General features: G+C 39.1%; 2 protein-coding genes across 2 annotated transcripts in view; both read right to left on the bottom strand.

Annotated features, from left to right (window-relative positions):
• Positions 1 to 1,250: 1,250 nt before the first annotated feature.
• fezf1 (FEZ family zinc finger 1) lies at positions 1,251 to 4,495 on the bottom strand. Its single transcript, XM_033968169.2, has 4 exons — positions 3,836 to 4,495; positions 2,906 to 3,040; positions 2,216 to 2,348; positions 1,251 to 1,519 (listed from the first exon to the last, which is right to left on the bottom strand). Exons 1-4 carry the CDS (start codon positions 4,493 to 4,495, stop codon positions 1,284 to 1,286), a joined length of 1,164 nt encoding a protein of 387 aa, XP_033824060.1. The 3' UTR covers positions 1,251 to 1,283.
• A 4,890-nt stretch (positions 4,496 to 9,385) lies between these two features.
• cadps2 (Ca++-dependent secretion activator 2) overlaps positions 9,386 to 14,590 on the bottom strand; it is a 244,053-nt gene continuing 238,848 nt past the window's right edge. Inside the window, exons 28-29 of the mRNA XM_055222491.1 lie at positions 12,685 to 12,789; positions 9,386 to 9,556 (exon numbers count right to left, since the gene is read on the bottom strand). Coding sequence (XP_055078466.1) covers positions 9,386 to 9,556; positions 12,685 to 12,789 — 276 coding nt within the window. The remainder of the gene's footprint in view (positions 9,557 to 12,684; positions 12,790 to 14,590) is intronic.

Raw genomic sequence — 14,590 nt, forward strand, 5'->3', positions numbered from 1 at the left:
GGAGTGTGAAGAGGGCATTGAGAGGTCCAGGAAGTGTCCCGATGGCTTTTTTGGGTAGGGTCAAGTTCAAGATGGAGGTCAGGTTTTGGGCCTAAGAGTCGACTGGAGGAGTAAGGGCCAGTTTACCCCCAAAATGGCCCGTTTTGAGGGAACAAAGGAGATTTATACAAAGGGTTGGAATCCACTTTAAATATCTGCCAAACTATTATTTTTTGGGATAATACAGGAATTTACAGCAAGGATCATCATAAACACTGTCAAGGGATACGAAAAGGATAAACAACATTATTTGGCGAAAATACTGATCTCATGAGTCCATTTTCTTATATTAAATTTCTAATGTTTCAGTCATAATATTAAACAAATGTAAATGAGCAGCAACAACCCTGCAAGATAAAACCCAGGGGAAAAAAATACTCCCCATTCCTGACTAACGATTTGATTTGAATTGTTCACATATATAGTAAGAGTTGGTGAGTGCAAAATAAATTATTGTAAAATCATTTATATGGAATTATTTAAAATCAAATTGCTGCCGAATTGCAAATTATCATTAATGACTGTGTTAAAAAAAAGTTGTTTAATCTTTTTAAAATCATTTATGGAATTACATATAGATTTTTCAATGCATTAGACAACCACTAATGTAGACTGGTTTATTTGTTTTTCCTTTTGGGAATAAATATGAGCTTTTTAAAATGTTATAAATTCTTGCACCCAACAGCCAAATTACAAATGATCCTTTACATCTCTGACTTGTGCTTTTGAAGGAAATTACTTGTTCATCGTAGTCATTTTAAAATAATTTGTAGAATTACTGAAAAGATTTTTCAGCATTTTAAACAACACTGCAGAATGGCTTATTTGCTTCTTCTTTTGGAAATAAATATAAACTTTTTATGTCTAAGTTTACACCCAACAGCCAAATTACAAATCATCATCTATGACTTGTGTTTTGAAGAAAATTAATTGTGCAGTAGTTTAAATCATTTATAGAATTGCTCAATACAATTTTCACACTTTCACTGATGCATTTGCTCATTTCCCCATTCTGAAATAACTATAAGCTTTTCAGAACAACTTGTGAATTATTTTTTTCTGTCTATATCAGAAAATTTACAGCCAACATCTTTCTACTTGACAGCATTCCCCTGTATAATCTAAGGGGACGTATAGGTCACTTAAGATGTGATAATTCCTTTTTTATTTTTCGAAGTGCGCGGAGTTGAGAGGTCAGTTCGTTCGATGCATGAGGACGGGAGCAGACAGGTGCTGACAGGTGCTCATGGCTGCGTCGGTGACTGTCCCCCGGCCGGGTCGTGCAGTTTGCGGACGTGTTTCTTGAGGTCAAAGTTCCTGCAGAAGCCTTTGCCGCAGGTGGGGCAGGTGAAGGGCTTCTTGTCATTGTGCGTATGCATGTGGAAGGTGAGGTTGTAGACTTGGTGGAAGGCTTTGCTGCAGATGGAGCATTTGAACTGCTTCTCCCCACTGTGCGTTAGCTTGTGGTTCTTGTAGTTGCCTGCGGAGGAGGAGAAGAGGAGGGGAGAAGACGTCAGAGTGGGGAGAGAGGGGGACAAATGTGCCATATGCTACTCCGAGTTGTACCTAAATTGGACATATGCTCGCAGAAGGATGGTGGAGTATTTTCAACACTTATAATTGATAGATAAAAAAAAAAATCAGTAAGAAAAGCAACTGTTCCTGGCTTAATAAATACATAAAAGAATGCATATCCTCGTGCATGAACATAATGAAGGTACACAATTGAATATCTGGACAATTTAAAATAGAATTCCATACACAGTAAACTTTTTTTTCATATTTAAATAGGTATAAATTATTTTAAACAGTAACTCTTAAAACTCAAATTTAGTTTTGACTTTTCTTTTTACTTAAAAAAAAAGTATTTTATTAAACATCGTTTAGTCCATACTAAACAGGCCCACTTGGCTCACTGTACACTTTTCTCTAAATCTACAGAATACCTTATAACATACTGTATTAACATAAATATTGCTCGAGCTTAAATACAATTTGAAATCATTATAGACATATTACATGCATTATATTATCGCGCGTAAAAGTGGTAAATGGTTCTCCGCGCGTCAGTTTACGCACACATTACGAATGTCTAAAAATGGGTTTGCCTAACAATCGTCCTGTGTAATACGTATTACATATATATGTTACATATATGTAAATGTCTGGGCTTTACCTTTCTGGTGGAAGCCTTTGCCACAGAACTCGCAGACGAACGGCTTGTAGCCCGCGTGGATCCGCGTGTGCGTGTTGAGCGTCGAGCTGCGGTTGAACGCCTTCCCGCACTGGTTACATTTGTGAGGCTTTTCCTGCAGAATCACACACATTTACATTAGTCTTATAAAGCATAATCGCGAATGACTTGACACCAACACGAAAAGAAAGAATGAATGTGGTTTTAAAAAGGATGAAGAGCGTTTAAAAAAAGTGACTTGACATAGTTGCCATGACACAGTGACAAAGCTTCTAACTTCCTATTTTTTAAGATTAAAACTGAAAAAAACATGCCTTTATGTAAAATATAGTAAATAAAAATATGACAAATAATAAAACAATTTGGTTATTTTTTATATACATAGTTTTCATTGAGCACAGTTTGCGTGATGTTTTTATTCATTCTGACGTAATTCATGTTGATTTAAAACATGTATAATTGTCAAATAAAACAAGCCAATGCATAGGAACATCAATGAAAAAATATAACTTTTGAAAAGGTATTCAAACTTGAGTGATTTTCTTCATTATTATTATTATTGCTATTATTATTATTGTTAATATTATACTTTTGTTGCATTCAGTAACACTGCACATTTAAAAGTAACAAGAAATATAGAATAACGTAGAAAAAGCGCGTGCTTCGTCGTACCTGAGTGTGGATGATCTTGTGGCGGCAGAGCGTGCTCGCCTGTCGGAAGCCTTTCCCGCACACTTTACACACGAAGGGGCGCGCGCCGGTGTGCACGGGCATGTGGCGAGTCAGGTTATAGTGTGCGTTAAACACCTGCACCAAAACCACAGAGCAACATTATTAAGATCATATGAAACAGAGGATCTAAATGCGCTATAGTTTGTAGAATGGAAACTGCAACATTAGTCAGACTTAACCACGAAGACCCACAGCAGGCCTCAGCTAATGCAGATAAACTATGACAATGTGAAGCCCACTCAGTCCAAATTCCTCGGCCTGTTTATAATCTAATCTCCTCTCTGGAGCAGCCGTAATGAGCTGTAACACTTGCCTCGACGCACTGGTATTCAATAGAAAATGGACAGCCTTAATGGCGTTTTTTGGAAACGCGCCTGCGTTTGTCAAGTGCCAAATGGAACCGACACAACAGAAATGTAACGCCAGAGAGTCGCTCCAGACTATAGTTTGCGTTTGGGCGAATCCAACGACAATTTGTCCCTAGATAAAAAGATATAGCCTATTGGTCAGGAGTTCAGTCAAATGTAATTAAGCGTGGTCTGTCAAAGTAATAATTAGCCACCACAAATGCAAATAGTTTATTCATAATAATGTGCATTAATTTTTCATAAACGCATTTTAGGCTAGAAGGAAAAACAAAACAAAACTATAAAGTAAGTATACGGCCTAGATCTAAATAATAGGCTAATAAATTAAAAAATAAAATAAACGTTTTTCAATTTTCACATGAAATGTTGACTTGAACTATGCATTTAAAAAATCCTTTAGCCAGTTAAATCACTTTTATTTCCTGAAGAGGCCCATGCTGAAAGATGTGAAAGCTTCAGAAAATAAAAACCCACACCATATGTCCAGGGCATCTGGTCTTACCTTTCCGCAGACCTCGCACGTGAACACTTTGGGCTTGTTTCCAGCGCACGAGCTGCTGAGTCTGGAGGCCGAGGAGCCTTTGAAGATGCTGTCCGCGAGGATGTGCTCCCGCTCCTTCACGTAGTGCTGCATGTGTCCGTGGGACTGAGCCGCGGAGAAACGCTCCGTGGGCGCTTTGTCCGTGAGCAGAGCCTTGTGGCGAGCGGACAGCAGGTACGAGGCCATGGGGACGTGCAAATTTACAAGTCCGGTGGGTGGTGGACATGCGCTGCTGTCTCCACAGTTCAGATACACTGTACCCACGGCCGGGAACGAGCCCTGCGTCACGACGCGCGGCCGGAAAAGTTTATAGTGGCCTTGAGCCGGACTCTGGTCCGACTCCGGACTGCGGTAGCCAAGTCCTAGTCCCAGCAGCTCCGGAGCCGTGTCCAGTATCAGGCGCTGAGGTTCGTAGCCCAGCGGCAGTAGCGGGACGACCCCCGCAGGAGGCTGCAGCCAGCCCGGCAGTGCCAATGGTCGAGGCTCGGGCCTCGCCATGATCCGCTCGATGGAGAAAGCCAGTGGTTTACTACCGCTACCTGGACTCAGCGGGGCGGGGGCCACGGGCTGGCTCCCAGGGCCCATGGGGAGCCCCGCGGGGCGGCGAAGAGGTGCGTCCATCAGGTCCGCATCCACTACTCTCAGACTCTGGCCGTGATTGGCGCTGATGAGGCTCGTGGAGTCGATACACGGCGTGGGGAGCCGAGCGGAGCTGCACGCGGTAATTTGCTCAGCTGTGGTTCGTCGATGGCGTGCTCCGCGGCAGAAGCAGGAGGTGCTCCGAGGCGGGACTCCGCTCAACTAAAGGTGCGCGCCACAAGCCTCTCTCTTGTGGCTGCGCGTGACATCATGCTTTTAATGGACACGCGAGACTCGCAGCGGCTGGGGTCAGGCGCAGTCAGAGCTGTCACCGCGCACGCTCCGTGCACGCGCGTGGTGCTGAGACCAAGCCCTGAGCCCAGACTCGGACGGAAGCTGAGACCATCGATCCAGCCTGGTCTTTACGCGGCTCGTCGCACTTTACTCTGTGGCTCCTGAGCTTTGGAGAGAGCTGTGCCACACAAAGTGGCGCACAGACACTGCCGAGGACACTGTGGGAGAGGAGGCAGAGCTGCTCTGGGCTCCGGTGAACTCTGAGCACGAGGATCGATGCTCGTTAAAGATGCGCCGTTTCTGCTCCGTTTAATCAACAGCGACTGTTTGACTGCATCAAACTCACTACACAAAAGCAAAGACTCAAGTCAATAGCGTGCTCAATACCTAGACACACGAGACGATCTCCGTTTATGCTTTCTCTTTTTCAGCTCACATCCTCTTAATCCAAACCTTTATATTAGATTTACGCACTACAGTCGCACCTTGTGCAAAACAACGGGAATGTCCAAAACTGAACGGACAAAATAATCGGACAAACCTCACGTCTCAGCCCAGAACAGGACTGTTATAACTGGGATTTGTTATGAGCGCGCAGTGACTGGGTTTGGGTCCGTGGCAGCCTTTTCCACTGTGCCACTGTTTAGGAGAAGACCGATTACGTTTATGAGCGCGTGTCTTGACTGTGTTTCGTTACAGAGTCCTTGACTCTTTTTTCTCACTAGTCAAACAAGAACTTTGTTATTTAGATCTGATAGTTGCGCTATTGTGCGCTGGTAGCCCTGTTGTTTCATGTTTTCTTGTTTCATGTTTCTCTGTCTCCATTGGTTAAAAATATGCTGAATCCATTCTTGCTCTATAAGTTAGTCTATATAATTTGGTACAGTTGTGTGTCCTGGTGTTTTAAGAGGACACGGAGCTCAGGCAGAAGGCCAAAGGCCTTTCATTGGATTGTTTTAGCTGCCGCTATAGGCCTAGACTTGTGTAAAGCGCGATTTTTTGTATCATTATAAATAAGCTTTATAGAGAAATGGTTGCTATGTAAAGACAAAATAATTAGTTTTGAGTCTGTAAAAACTCATACGGCTAGGTTGTTACAATTATAGGCTACAGGCCTATAAGCTGCATTAGGACATTTCAAAATGAAATCACACAATTAGTAGTTGAATTGTCTATTGGAGTTAATCTAAAATGGGTTTAATGTTTTATCTGAGTCTAAATAAATACGCACAAAAGTCAGTGGTTTAAAAACACTTTATTTTCGACACTTACATCCACCTGACTCGCGCAGGCGCACAAGGAGACAATATGAACATCTCACTTTTGTCCGTTAGGCCTCTGAACTGCACTGACACCACGAGGAGACACAAACATCAGCAGCGCTACTCCCACGTCCCACAGAATCACTCCATGTAACAGTCATTCACACGGGACGTCCAACAGACGGGTCTCCTGCAGAGCCGCACGTGCAGGCTGTACAAATATATAGGCCTACATAGATACACACAGCTCAAAGTCACAACACAGTCAAACACTTCAGTCATTTCGTTTTTCTACTTTGGACCTTGACTCAAACAGATAAAGCTACATGTTTAGACGCCATCAAAGTATCAATACTCAAAAAGGAAAGCTTTTGAAAGGTATTTCCATCAGTAATGATCAAGGCCTAATGTCAAAATCATGGTTCATCAAATGTATGGATTCACTTTTGCCTGTGAAATATATAACAATCATTTCACTATTTGAATGGAGAAAAAACTGAACACAAAACCATTCCCCCGTATTTTAAAACAGTAAAAGCAACTTCAGTTTTGTTTCATATGTATATTTTATATTTAATTTATGGCTATAACATTTAATTAATCAAAGTAAATGATTTTTCTTGTTATTGCTAAATGAATAAATAATATAAATGAGTATTTGACTATGGCAATATTAAACTTTCTGGAGGTGGCACATCATCTCATGATTCCACAAATACAAAGTTAAAGCCATACTCCGAAACATTCTCCATGGAGATACATATGTTTTATGCCACTGTGAAAGATTATAACCAAAGAACCAATATTTCCATGGAAACAACCAGGAGGAGGCCTTTTGGAGACATTTTTCAGTGCAGTAAACTAAAATGGAAAAAACAAACATGACTTGATTTTAGTCCGTCTTTTGCTTTAAAAAAAAAAAAAAAAAAGTTTCTTACTGTAGCTTTAATAATTGTCAGGAATTAACCATTTTGATCAAATAACAGACATAGACTAACATTATTAAAATCAGTTACTGAGAAAACTTGGCTTGGAATTTAGATTTATTTGCTTATGAACAATATATTATTTTGCTTATAAAGTATTGATGCTAAGGAGGATAAATTGTCTGATGTAATAGAAAATTAAACGTCGACTTTGTTTAGGTCACGTGTGGTGTCCCCAGCACTGCCTCTCAGTGAAGGAATCCCACTTTCAGCACTTTGAACATCTACAACGAAACACAATTATCTTCAATGGATAAAACAAAATGCAACTATAATTAACAGACAGTGAGGTCATTCAAAATCCAGTCTGACAAAAGTCTGTCTTTTTGCTGCTGAGTTTCAGAACATGTTGAGGTCACACTGACCAAAACAAGCTACAACTAACGCTAAGAACGGACCGCTAACTGTACAGTGACATCACTCTGTATGGCTGCGCACGGAGGGGGCGGGGCATTCACACCAGGTGTCCAAGCCCCGCCTCCCTTACCTGCTTTAAGTACATTCAGGCATTTCAGTATTTATATTAACACTATGTACATTGTCAGTGTTGTAAGATTGAGCTAAGCATGGAAAAGTCTCCTGTCCAGTTAACCAATGCTGTCAATTGTCTCGTCTTGATGGTCTCGACTGAACCCCACACATTTTTTAACTCAGTATCTTTGTAAAATCTAGGTTCTAGGTCATAATTTCAGATGGAAAACAGGGGTCAATATATAACTCTATGGGAGATCCAATCCAAACTTATGAGCGACATGTTGAACTTTATCATTATTGGTTGTTAGAGAACAGTTGCCATATTAATCTTATGGCTTAGAGTCCTTTGACAACAATCACATAGTTGGGGGTCATATAATTGCACTGCTTTTTGAATCAGCAGTGAAAACCTTTTGTTTCATTTGGATTACAGTGATAGTAACCATAAACCAGATCAACAACTTTAAATTCCACCATAGCAATCTGACCTGTCTCCAGCGCAGGTTAAACTAAAGGGATCTCTGGAATGCCACGTAAATGCAACATATTTTATTACGGTATATAAAAGGCCGGAACTTTGAGATTTCAGGGGTCAGATTTTGAATGAGAAAGCTCTTTGCTCTGACCGCGCAAACTGCAGCTTTGGCATCTACTGGTTACTGTGAGGAAATCAGTTGAATTTAGCTTTTAATATTCACTACATAATACTGATAATATAAAAATACAGATTCAAAATTCTACTTATAGGGCCTCCTCTTCTTCATTCACACAACCGGTCTTACTGCAAAAATGATCATCTATAGTTCAGGCACATTCTGTTTTACTCATACATAGTCTCCATGCTGTTCTGTAGACTTATTTTATAGACGTATGACTTATCTTTCTGGCTCTTAACGTAATTCTTTTAAAGATGCATTACATAACTTTTCTGGGGAGGGTCTGTCATCCGGTCGTTTTATAATAGTTTTGCCTGGAATTTTCCATCGTATGGTTTAAATGTTATATTACAGGTGTTTTTATTGCCAAAACATACATCGCCTGCCCGTCTCCATGGATACTGCCAATTTGTGAAGTTTTCAGAAAGATATAGTGCATCTTTGACAAATACGATATGAACAAGTACATCTATATTCAAATTAAAAGTAAAATCTGAATATTTTGTCACTCGGACATAAATTAGAGATGGTGCACTATGTAACTTTCAAGTCGAAGGTCAGATAATTGCTTGTCTCCATGGAGATGTTATTGCTTTACCGTAGAATGTCCCACAAGTCAAGTTACTGGTGAGATCTGTGGAGAAGTGACCTTGCTACCATTTACAATGCATGAAATTTAAAGTATTTTTGAGCAAACCAAAGCGCAAACAAAAATACCTGTAATGTAATCAATTCGAGACAGATAAGTTTAATGCTGTGGAACATTACAAGAAAAGCAACGGCATCTCCTTCGTGACCAGGTGATGGCATATCCTCTGCAGAAAAGAGAGATAAACTACAGTAAATTCATCTTTTCTCTGGTGATGGCAATTAAAATCACCAACTATGAGCCTTTGGTGGGTACAGTTTGGACAATAGTCAATAATCACAAGAGGGACATGGACTGACCACTCGTTATCATGACAACGCATGGGTGTCCACTCAGCTGAACATTGTCCCTTTAACCATTTCAACAACCTTAAGACGCCAACCACTACTACATATCCAGATTATTTTGTTTAACCTGGTGTGAACAAGTTTTAGCTGCCCCTCTGTTAACTTTATTTGACTTCTAAACCGTATATATATATATATATATATATATATATATATGTATATATGTATATATATATATATATATATATATATATGTATATATATATATATATATATATATATATATGATACTCCAATATCTACAATACAGTGTCTTTTGGGTCTTCATTCATCCTCTTCATCACTGTCTCTCATACTGATCCCCTGCAGCCCATCTCCGGCCTTCACCGCCGCCGTAGCCTCCTCAACTGTCAGGCGGTTATAGATGGTCTCGTAGCTCTTGTTGTTGAGCGTCCCGTCCAGTACACCCTGTAGTCGGAAGTCCCGGTAGCTCTTCTGTAAACATAAATACATCGAAATAAATAAATATGGAAAAAACAAAAAAGGGGTATGAGCGAGAGGGAGGGAGGGAATGTTAGGAATGCAGTGTGGCGTTCAAATTCCGAAGCACAAAAGCAGGAAAATTGAGCTTCAAGGACAATATTTTCTTTTCTTGTGTCAGTCAGGAAGCCTCCACTATTATCATTCCTTGTCTTGGCGGTTTCAAGTTAAAATGGCATTAGAAAGCTATTGAAGAAAAAATGGAAATTTGGGTAGCAGTTAAAAGGGAGTGCACCCGGTTTTAATTAATTTTAGTGAAGATTAATGCTCTTTACATCAAACATTGTAAAAGCAGCTAAATAAGAAATATATTGAGACCATACAATATAATCTATGCATTTTAAATAGCATTTTCTCTGGTAATAACTCATACCGAAGCGACTGACAGGGTCACCTTTTATTGTCTAATCAGGCATTTTGTCACTAAGAATCATGGGAAATTGTATGACTCTATCCCACGAAGCTGTTTCTTTGTCATTATAAATAATATTTATTTTGTACAGACAGGTTGGTTTTATTATGTTGTGTCGAGATGGTTGTCAATGCAGTGTAAAAGCAGCTTTATATAAACTACCTTTGACCATTTTCATGCATAAATTCAATTCAATTCATTTATTTTTGTAACGCCCAAAATCACAACAACAGTTGTCTCGAAGGGCGTTCATGTTTTGGTGAGCAAAACAAAGTCTATATGACAAAAGACATGTTACTTTCTAAATGGTTAACAAATATTTAAGTTAATACACATTTAAAAAGCTATAAGGAGTATTTTTATTTTTTTTTTATATAGTGAAGTAACATCAATCAAGACAATGCAATGCAATAAAGGTGCATTACGTCACTTTTCTGGTGGGAGGTTAGCTACAGGCACGTTTCTATAGAGATGTGATTGTCTTGCATGGAATGTTCCATGATTTGGCATTAAATTCATCTCCTGCATTTCTTCAATTCCAAGTATTCCTGTCACTACGAAAACACTAAAATCCCTTTCATTCCTCCACAAATGTGACCTTTAATTTGGGCTGGTGCCGAGATATTTTCAATGCCGTACTGTAGAACATTCCAAGCATGGCAATAACATCTCCATGGAGACAAGGCAAACCTTTTACCAGCAAAGTTACACAGTGTACCTTTAACTCATAATAGATTTTATCATCTTGATACTCAATACAGATTCTGATACCACAATGATAATAAAAACACTCTTTATTTGGACAGTAGAATGTGATTTTCAATATTAAATCATAGTACTTTCTTTTATATATAACCATTTGTGTAATTCCTCAGTTATAGAGGTAGGTTCCATAGTGGTCCATGGGTGTATATTAGTCTATGTGGTCTTATATTTGTTCTGAAACAGCTCAAGATCATTGTAAAACTATTCAAGAAAGGTTCACGTCTGTCCTGTGAATGTGACTTTTATTAGTACTGATACTCAAACAAGTATCTAGTTTCGATACTAGTTTCAGTACCTATTAGTATCTGATTTGCAATACTTCTGACAACCCTAAGTAGCAGTGCCTCAAAAGACATACACTTACTTTGACGGTTTGTGCAAGACAAAAAAAGAAAGTCAAGAAAGTCAATAAATAAACCAAACAGGAAGCCATGTTTTCTTCTGTCAAAATCATTTCTAAGCCTTATCTTGGCGTTTTGAAGTGAAATCTCCCATTAGAAAAGTATGAGAAGACAAAAGCTGTGGGCAGCCGTGAGGGAAGCAGCGCTCTGAAGGACACTCAACGCTTTTTTTTAATCCAATCTTCAATGTTAGCTTTTAACCGCTCAATGCGCTGCAATAACTTTTTTTTTTTCAGCTTTGCCACTTCTACCAAATAAAAGCAATTCTGTGGAAAATCTGGTAAGATGGTAGTATGTTTTTTATTCCTCCATCTTGATTTTGATGAACAATAGGCAGTAGTGTTAATGGAGTTCTAGATGTATGTAGAAGTAGTGGTAGTAGTAATAGTGAGCTATATATCTTTTCACACCAAGTATCACCAAAAGAAAAACTTTTGGGTTTCCGAGTACACAACCAGATTTAAATGAGGTATATAACAGGACTATTCCAGGTCTAATCTAGGACTTAACCAGGTCTAAATTTGTTTCCACTGTAGGTCTAAACAACAAATTGCCAAAAGGAGAAGAAAAACTTGATTAAATAAACTAAATTAGGCAAACCACCATACTGACGAGCTATTCGAGTACCACTACTCTAAGGTCAGCGGTACAGTTTCAGCTACGGCTAGTGCATACCGTCGTTGTGTCCTTAGGCAAGACACTTCCTCCACCTTGCTTAGTGTGAATGTTGTGTGTATAAATTGCCAGCCTTGCTTACGTCAACCGACTCCCAGGGCAGCTGTGGCTATAGCTTATATCACCACCAGGTTTGGAGTAAAAAAAAAAAAAAAAAGAAAAATTACTTCAGTATAGTGTTACAATACTACAATTTCAAACTCGATTGTATTTTGATACTAAGGAATAGACTAGATACTGATACCATAATGATCATTTTCAGCATTAAATCTACTATCTATAGTACTTTCCTTTATATTACCATGTGGGCTTATATCTGTGTAATCCCTCAGCCATGCAGGTATGTTCCATAGTGGTCCATGTCGTCTTATCGACAAGCTCAAGGTCTAAAGCTATGCAGGAATGGTTCATTTCTGTCCTATGAATGTGACTTTTGAATACTTGTTCAAATGAGTATCTAGTTTTTATCCTTGTTTTAATATTGATTAGTATCTGTTTTTCAAACCCTACTTCAGTATAGAGCCTTGAGAAGCTTGCCAAAGTTGAAATTGTGCAATACTAATGAAGTATTATGAACAGAAGTGGAAGTTAAGAGCGTTTGTGTGTTTGCATTTACATTGTTATAGTTTCACAATTTTCATAACACAATTCTTGACACCTCTTTCACATTAGTCATAGTAGTAAGACAGAAGTGCCTTTAAGTGTGTTATGGTTATACTAAAACCCTCACAAAATCAATTTTAATTACTTTCACAATATACAACATCTTGAGGCCCGAGTCCTCCTTCACCCATTTCAAAACACAAAGACTATTTATAATAGCGTGTTACCTTGACGATTTTGATGAGGGTTTTGAGCTGGTACATGTGAAGCTGCAGGTCCAGGCGGTCAGTCAGCCACACACAGATGGACTTCATAGAGGTGGTGTACCATTGCTGCAGAGACAAAAGAGGACATGAAAGGATTACTTTTTATAATTACTGAACGAGTGTACAGACAATATTTAATGTTTTCATTCATCTCATGATGTATTTCATATTCACAGTTCATGGTGACTCTTGAAAATATATTATTAAAAACTTTTACCTTCTTTTACCTTAGTTTATCTTTTAGCTAATTTTGATCACATGCACTAACCACATTCTGCTGGTTCACTTCAATCATCAATGCACAGTTTCAATACTCAAGTACTACTCAAGTTCAGATCTGATCTGTAAGATCTGTAACTTAGTCTAGTGCTGCCTCAGCTTGTCTCAATAGATTAGATACAATCCAGGTAGAGCAAGATCTCCTCCATGGAGACATGGTGAAAAGTTACATAGTGCACCTTTAAAGGAACTTTATATAAGATTTAGATTTTAAATGTCAGACTTCACATATCTGTCTCCAGATACTACGTAAACCTGTTTAGTTTTTAATCAATAACAATTCTAATGGTGGTTCATTGTAAATTACAAAAATTATTGGACATGACGTCCCATTTGGCTCTGAAGTCAATTATCCAATCAAAAAGCAGAATCAGACACAGTGTCTCATTTGAGTTGCCAGTTTCAATGCTGAAATCCAGTTGGTTTGAACCTAAAATGCCTCTCTCTGATCTGAATCCTCACTACTTAAACCCCAGCACCTGCCAATCATGAATCAGTGCTAGTGCAGCCTCTGCAGCTCAGTGAGAGAATTCTAGAGGTTCTGAGCTTTAACATGAGATGTGGCCTGTTCATATAGTGAGAATAAGAACAACTTGTATGTGTCCTCTGTCTGCAGGTTTAGCCACTGGCAATTGAGATGTAAATGTGATTAGGTACCTTTTTAAAACTGTAAGAACACAGGCTACATACAATTCCTTTAAAGGTGGGAAAAAATCTTACAATATTATTCTTTTATAATTTAATCCAAATATAGATGTTTTATGAAATATATTTTTGAAGTGCAAATATTTGGCAGGAATCCTGCCTGCATTTAATCGTGAGCATTCCCATTGAAAGCAAAACTACTTCGAAACACAAAATTGTTCATATTAGTCTGACATGAAAAGATCAAATTGCCTTAGCTTCAGTGCACAAAAACAGGCTGTTTTTAACAAGCTAAGAGAAGCCTCCACATCCTAAGTGTAGTTCTGAATGTTATTTATTTGTGCAAAGTAGAGTTAGACAGATTTTAGACCTGACCTGAAGCACCTCTGCAAATTCTGCCTGAAAGCACCAACAAACCAAGAAGGGGAAAAACACAACCTCCAGTGTGCCATCCCTTAAAAAGCACATGAGCCAGCACTATATTATGCTAATAGTGTCAGCGCTGCTTTATAGAGAACCAGCGCTAATACACACATTTCTTTCACAGAGTTCAAATGAGCACGTCTTGCTTGCTGGCGGACTTGGAAATAACTGTTCAAAAACATCATAAGACAAGGTTAGAGTATGCGTGGAAAACTCAAAAAGGGTCAAATGTTTATTTATTCAAAGGGTTTTTCCGAACATTACGCGAGCGAAGGATGGATATGCTAGCTAGCTGCGCGACTTTGACCCCTGACGACGTTTCGAAAAGCATCTTTGTGATTCTCATTAAATGCTCTTCCCTTCACACCTTCCACTCTGCAGGCCAACAGAGACACGGAAATCAAACGCTCCCTATTTTAACCTGGAGTCACGTCGCTGGTAAAATGCACACGCCGGGTGGTTTTATTCAGCCAGCAGTCAGCCGAGAGCGCTCAAGGCGATAGCGATGACACTGTAATTA

The sequence above is a fragment of the Periophthalmus magnuspinnatus genome, chromosome 6 (genome assembly GCF_009829125.3).
Source record: "Periophthalmus magnuspinnatus isolate fPerMag1 chromosome 6, fPerMag1.2.pri, whole genome shotgun sequence".
Taxonomy (NCBI): domain Eukaryota; kingdom Metazoa; phylum Chordata; class Actinopteri; order Gobiiformes; family Gobiidae; genus Periophthalmus; species Periophthalmus magnuspinnatus.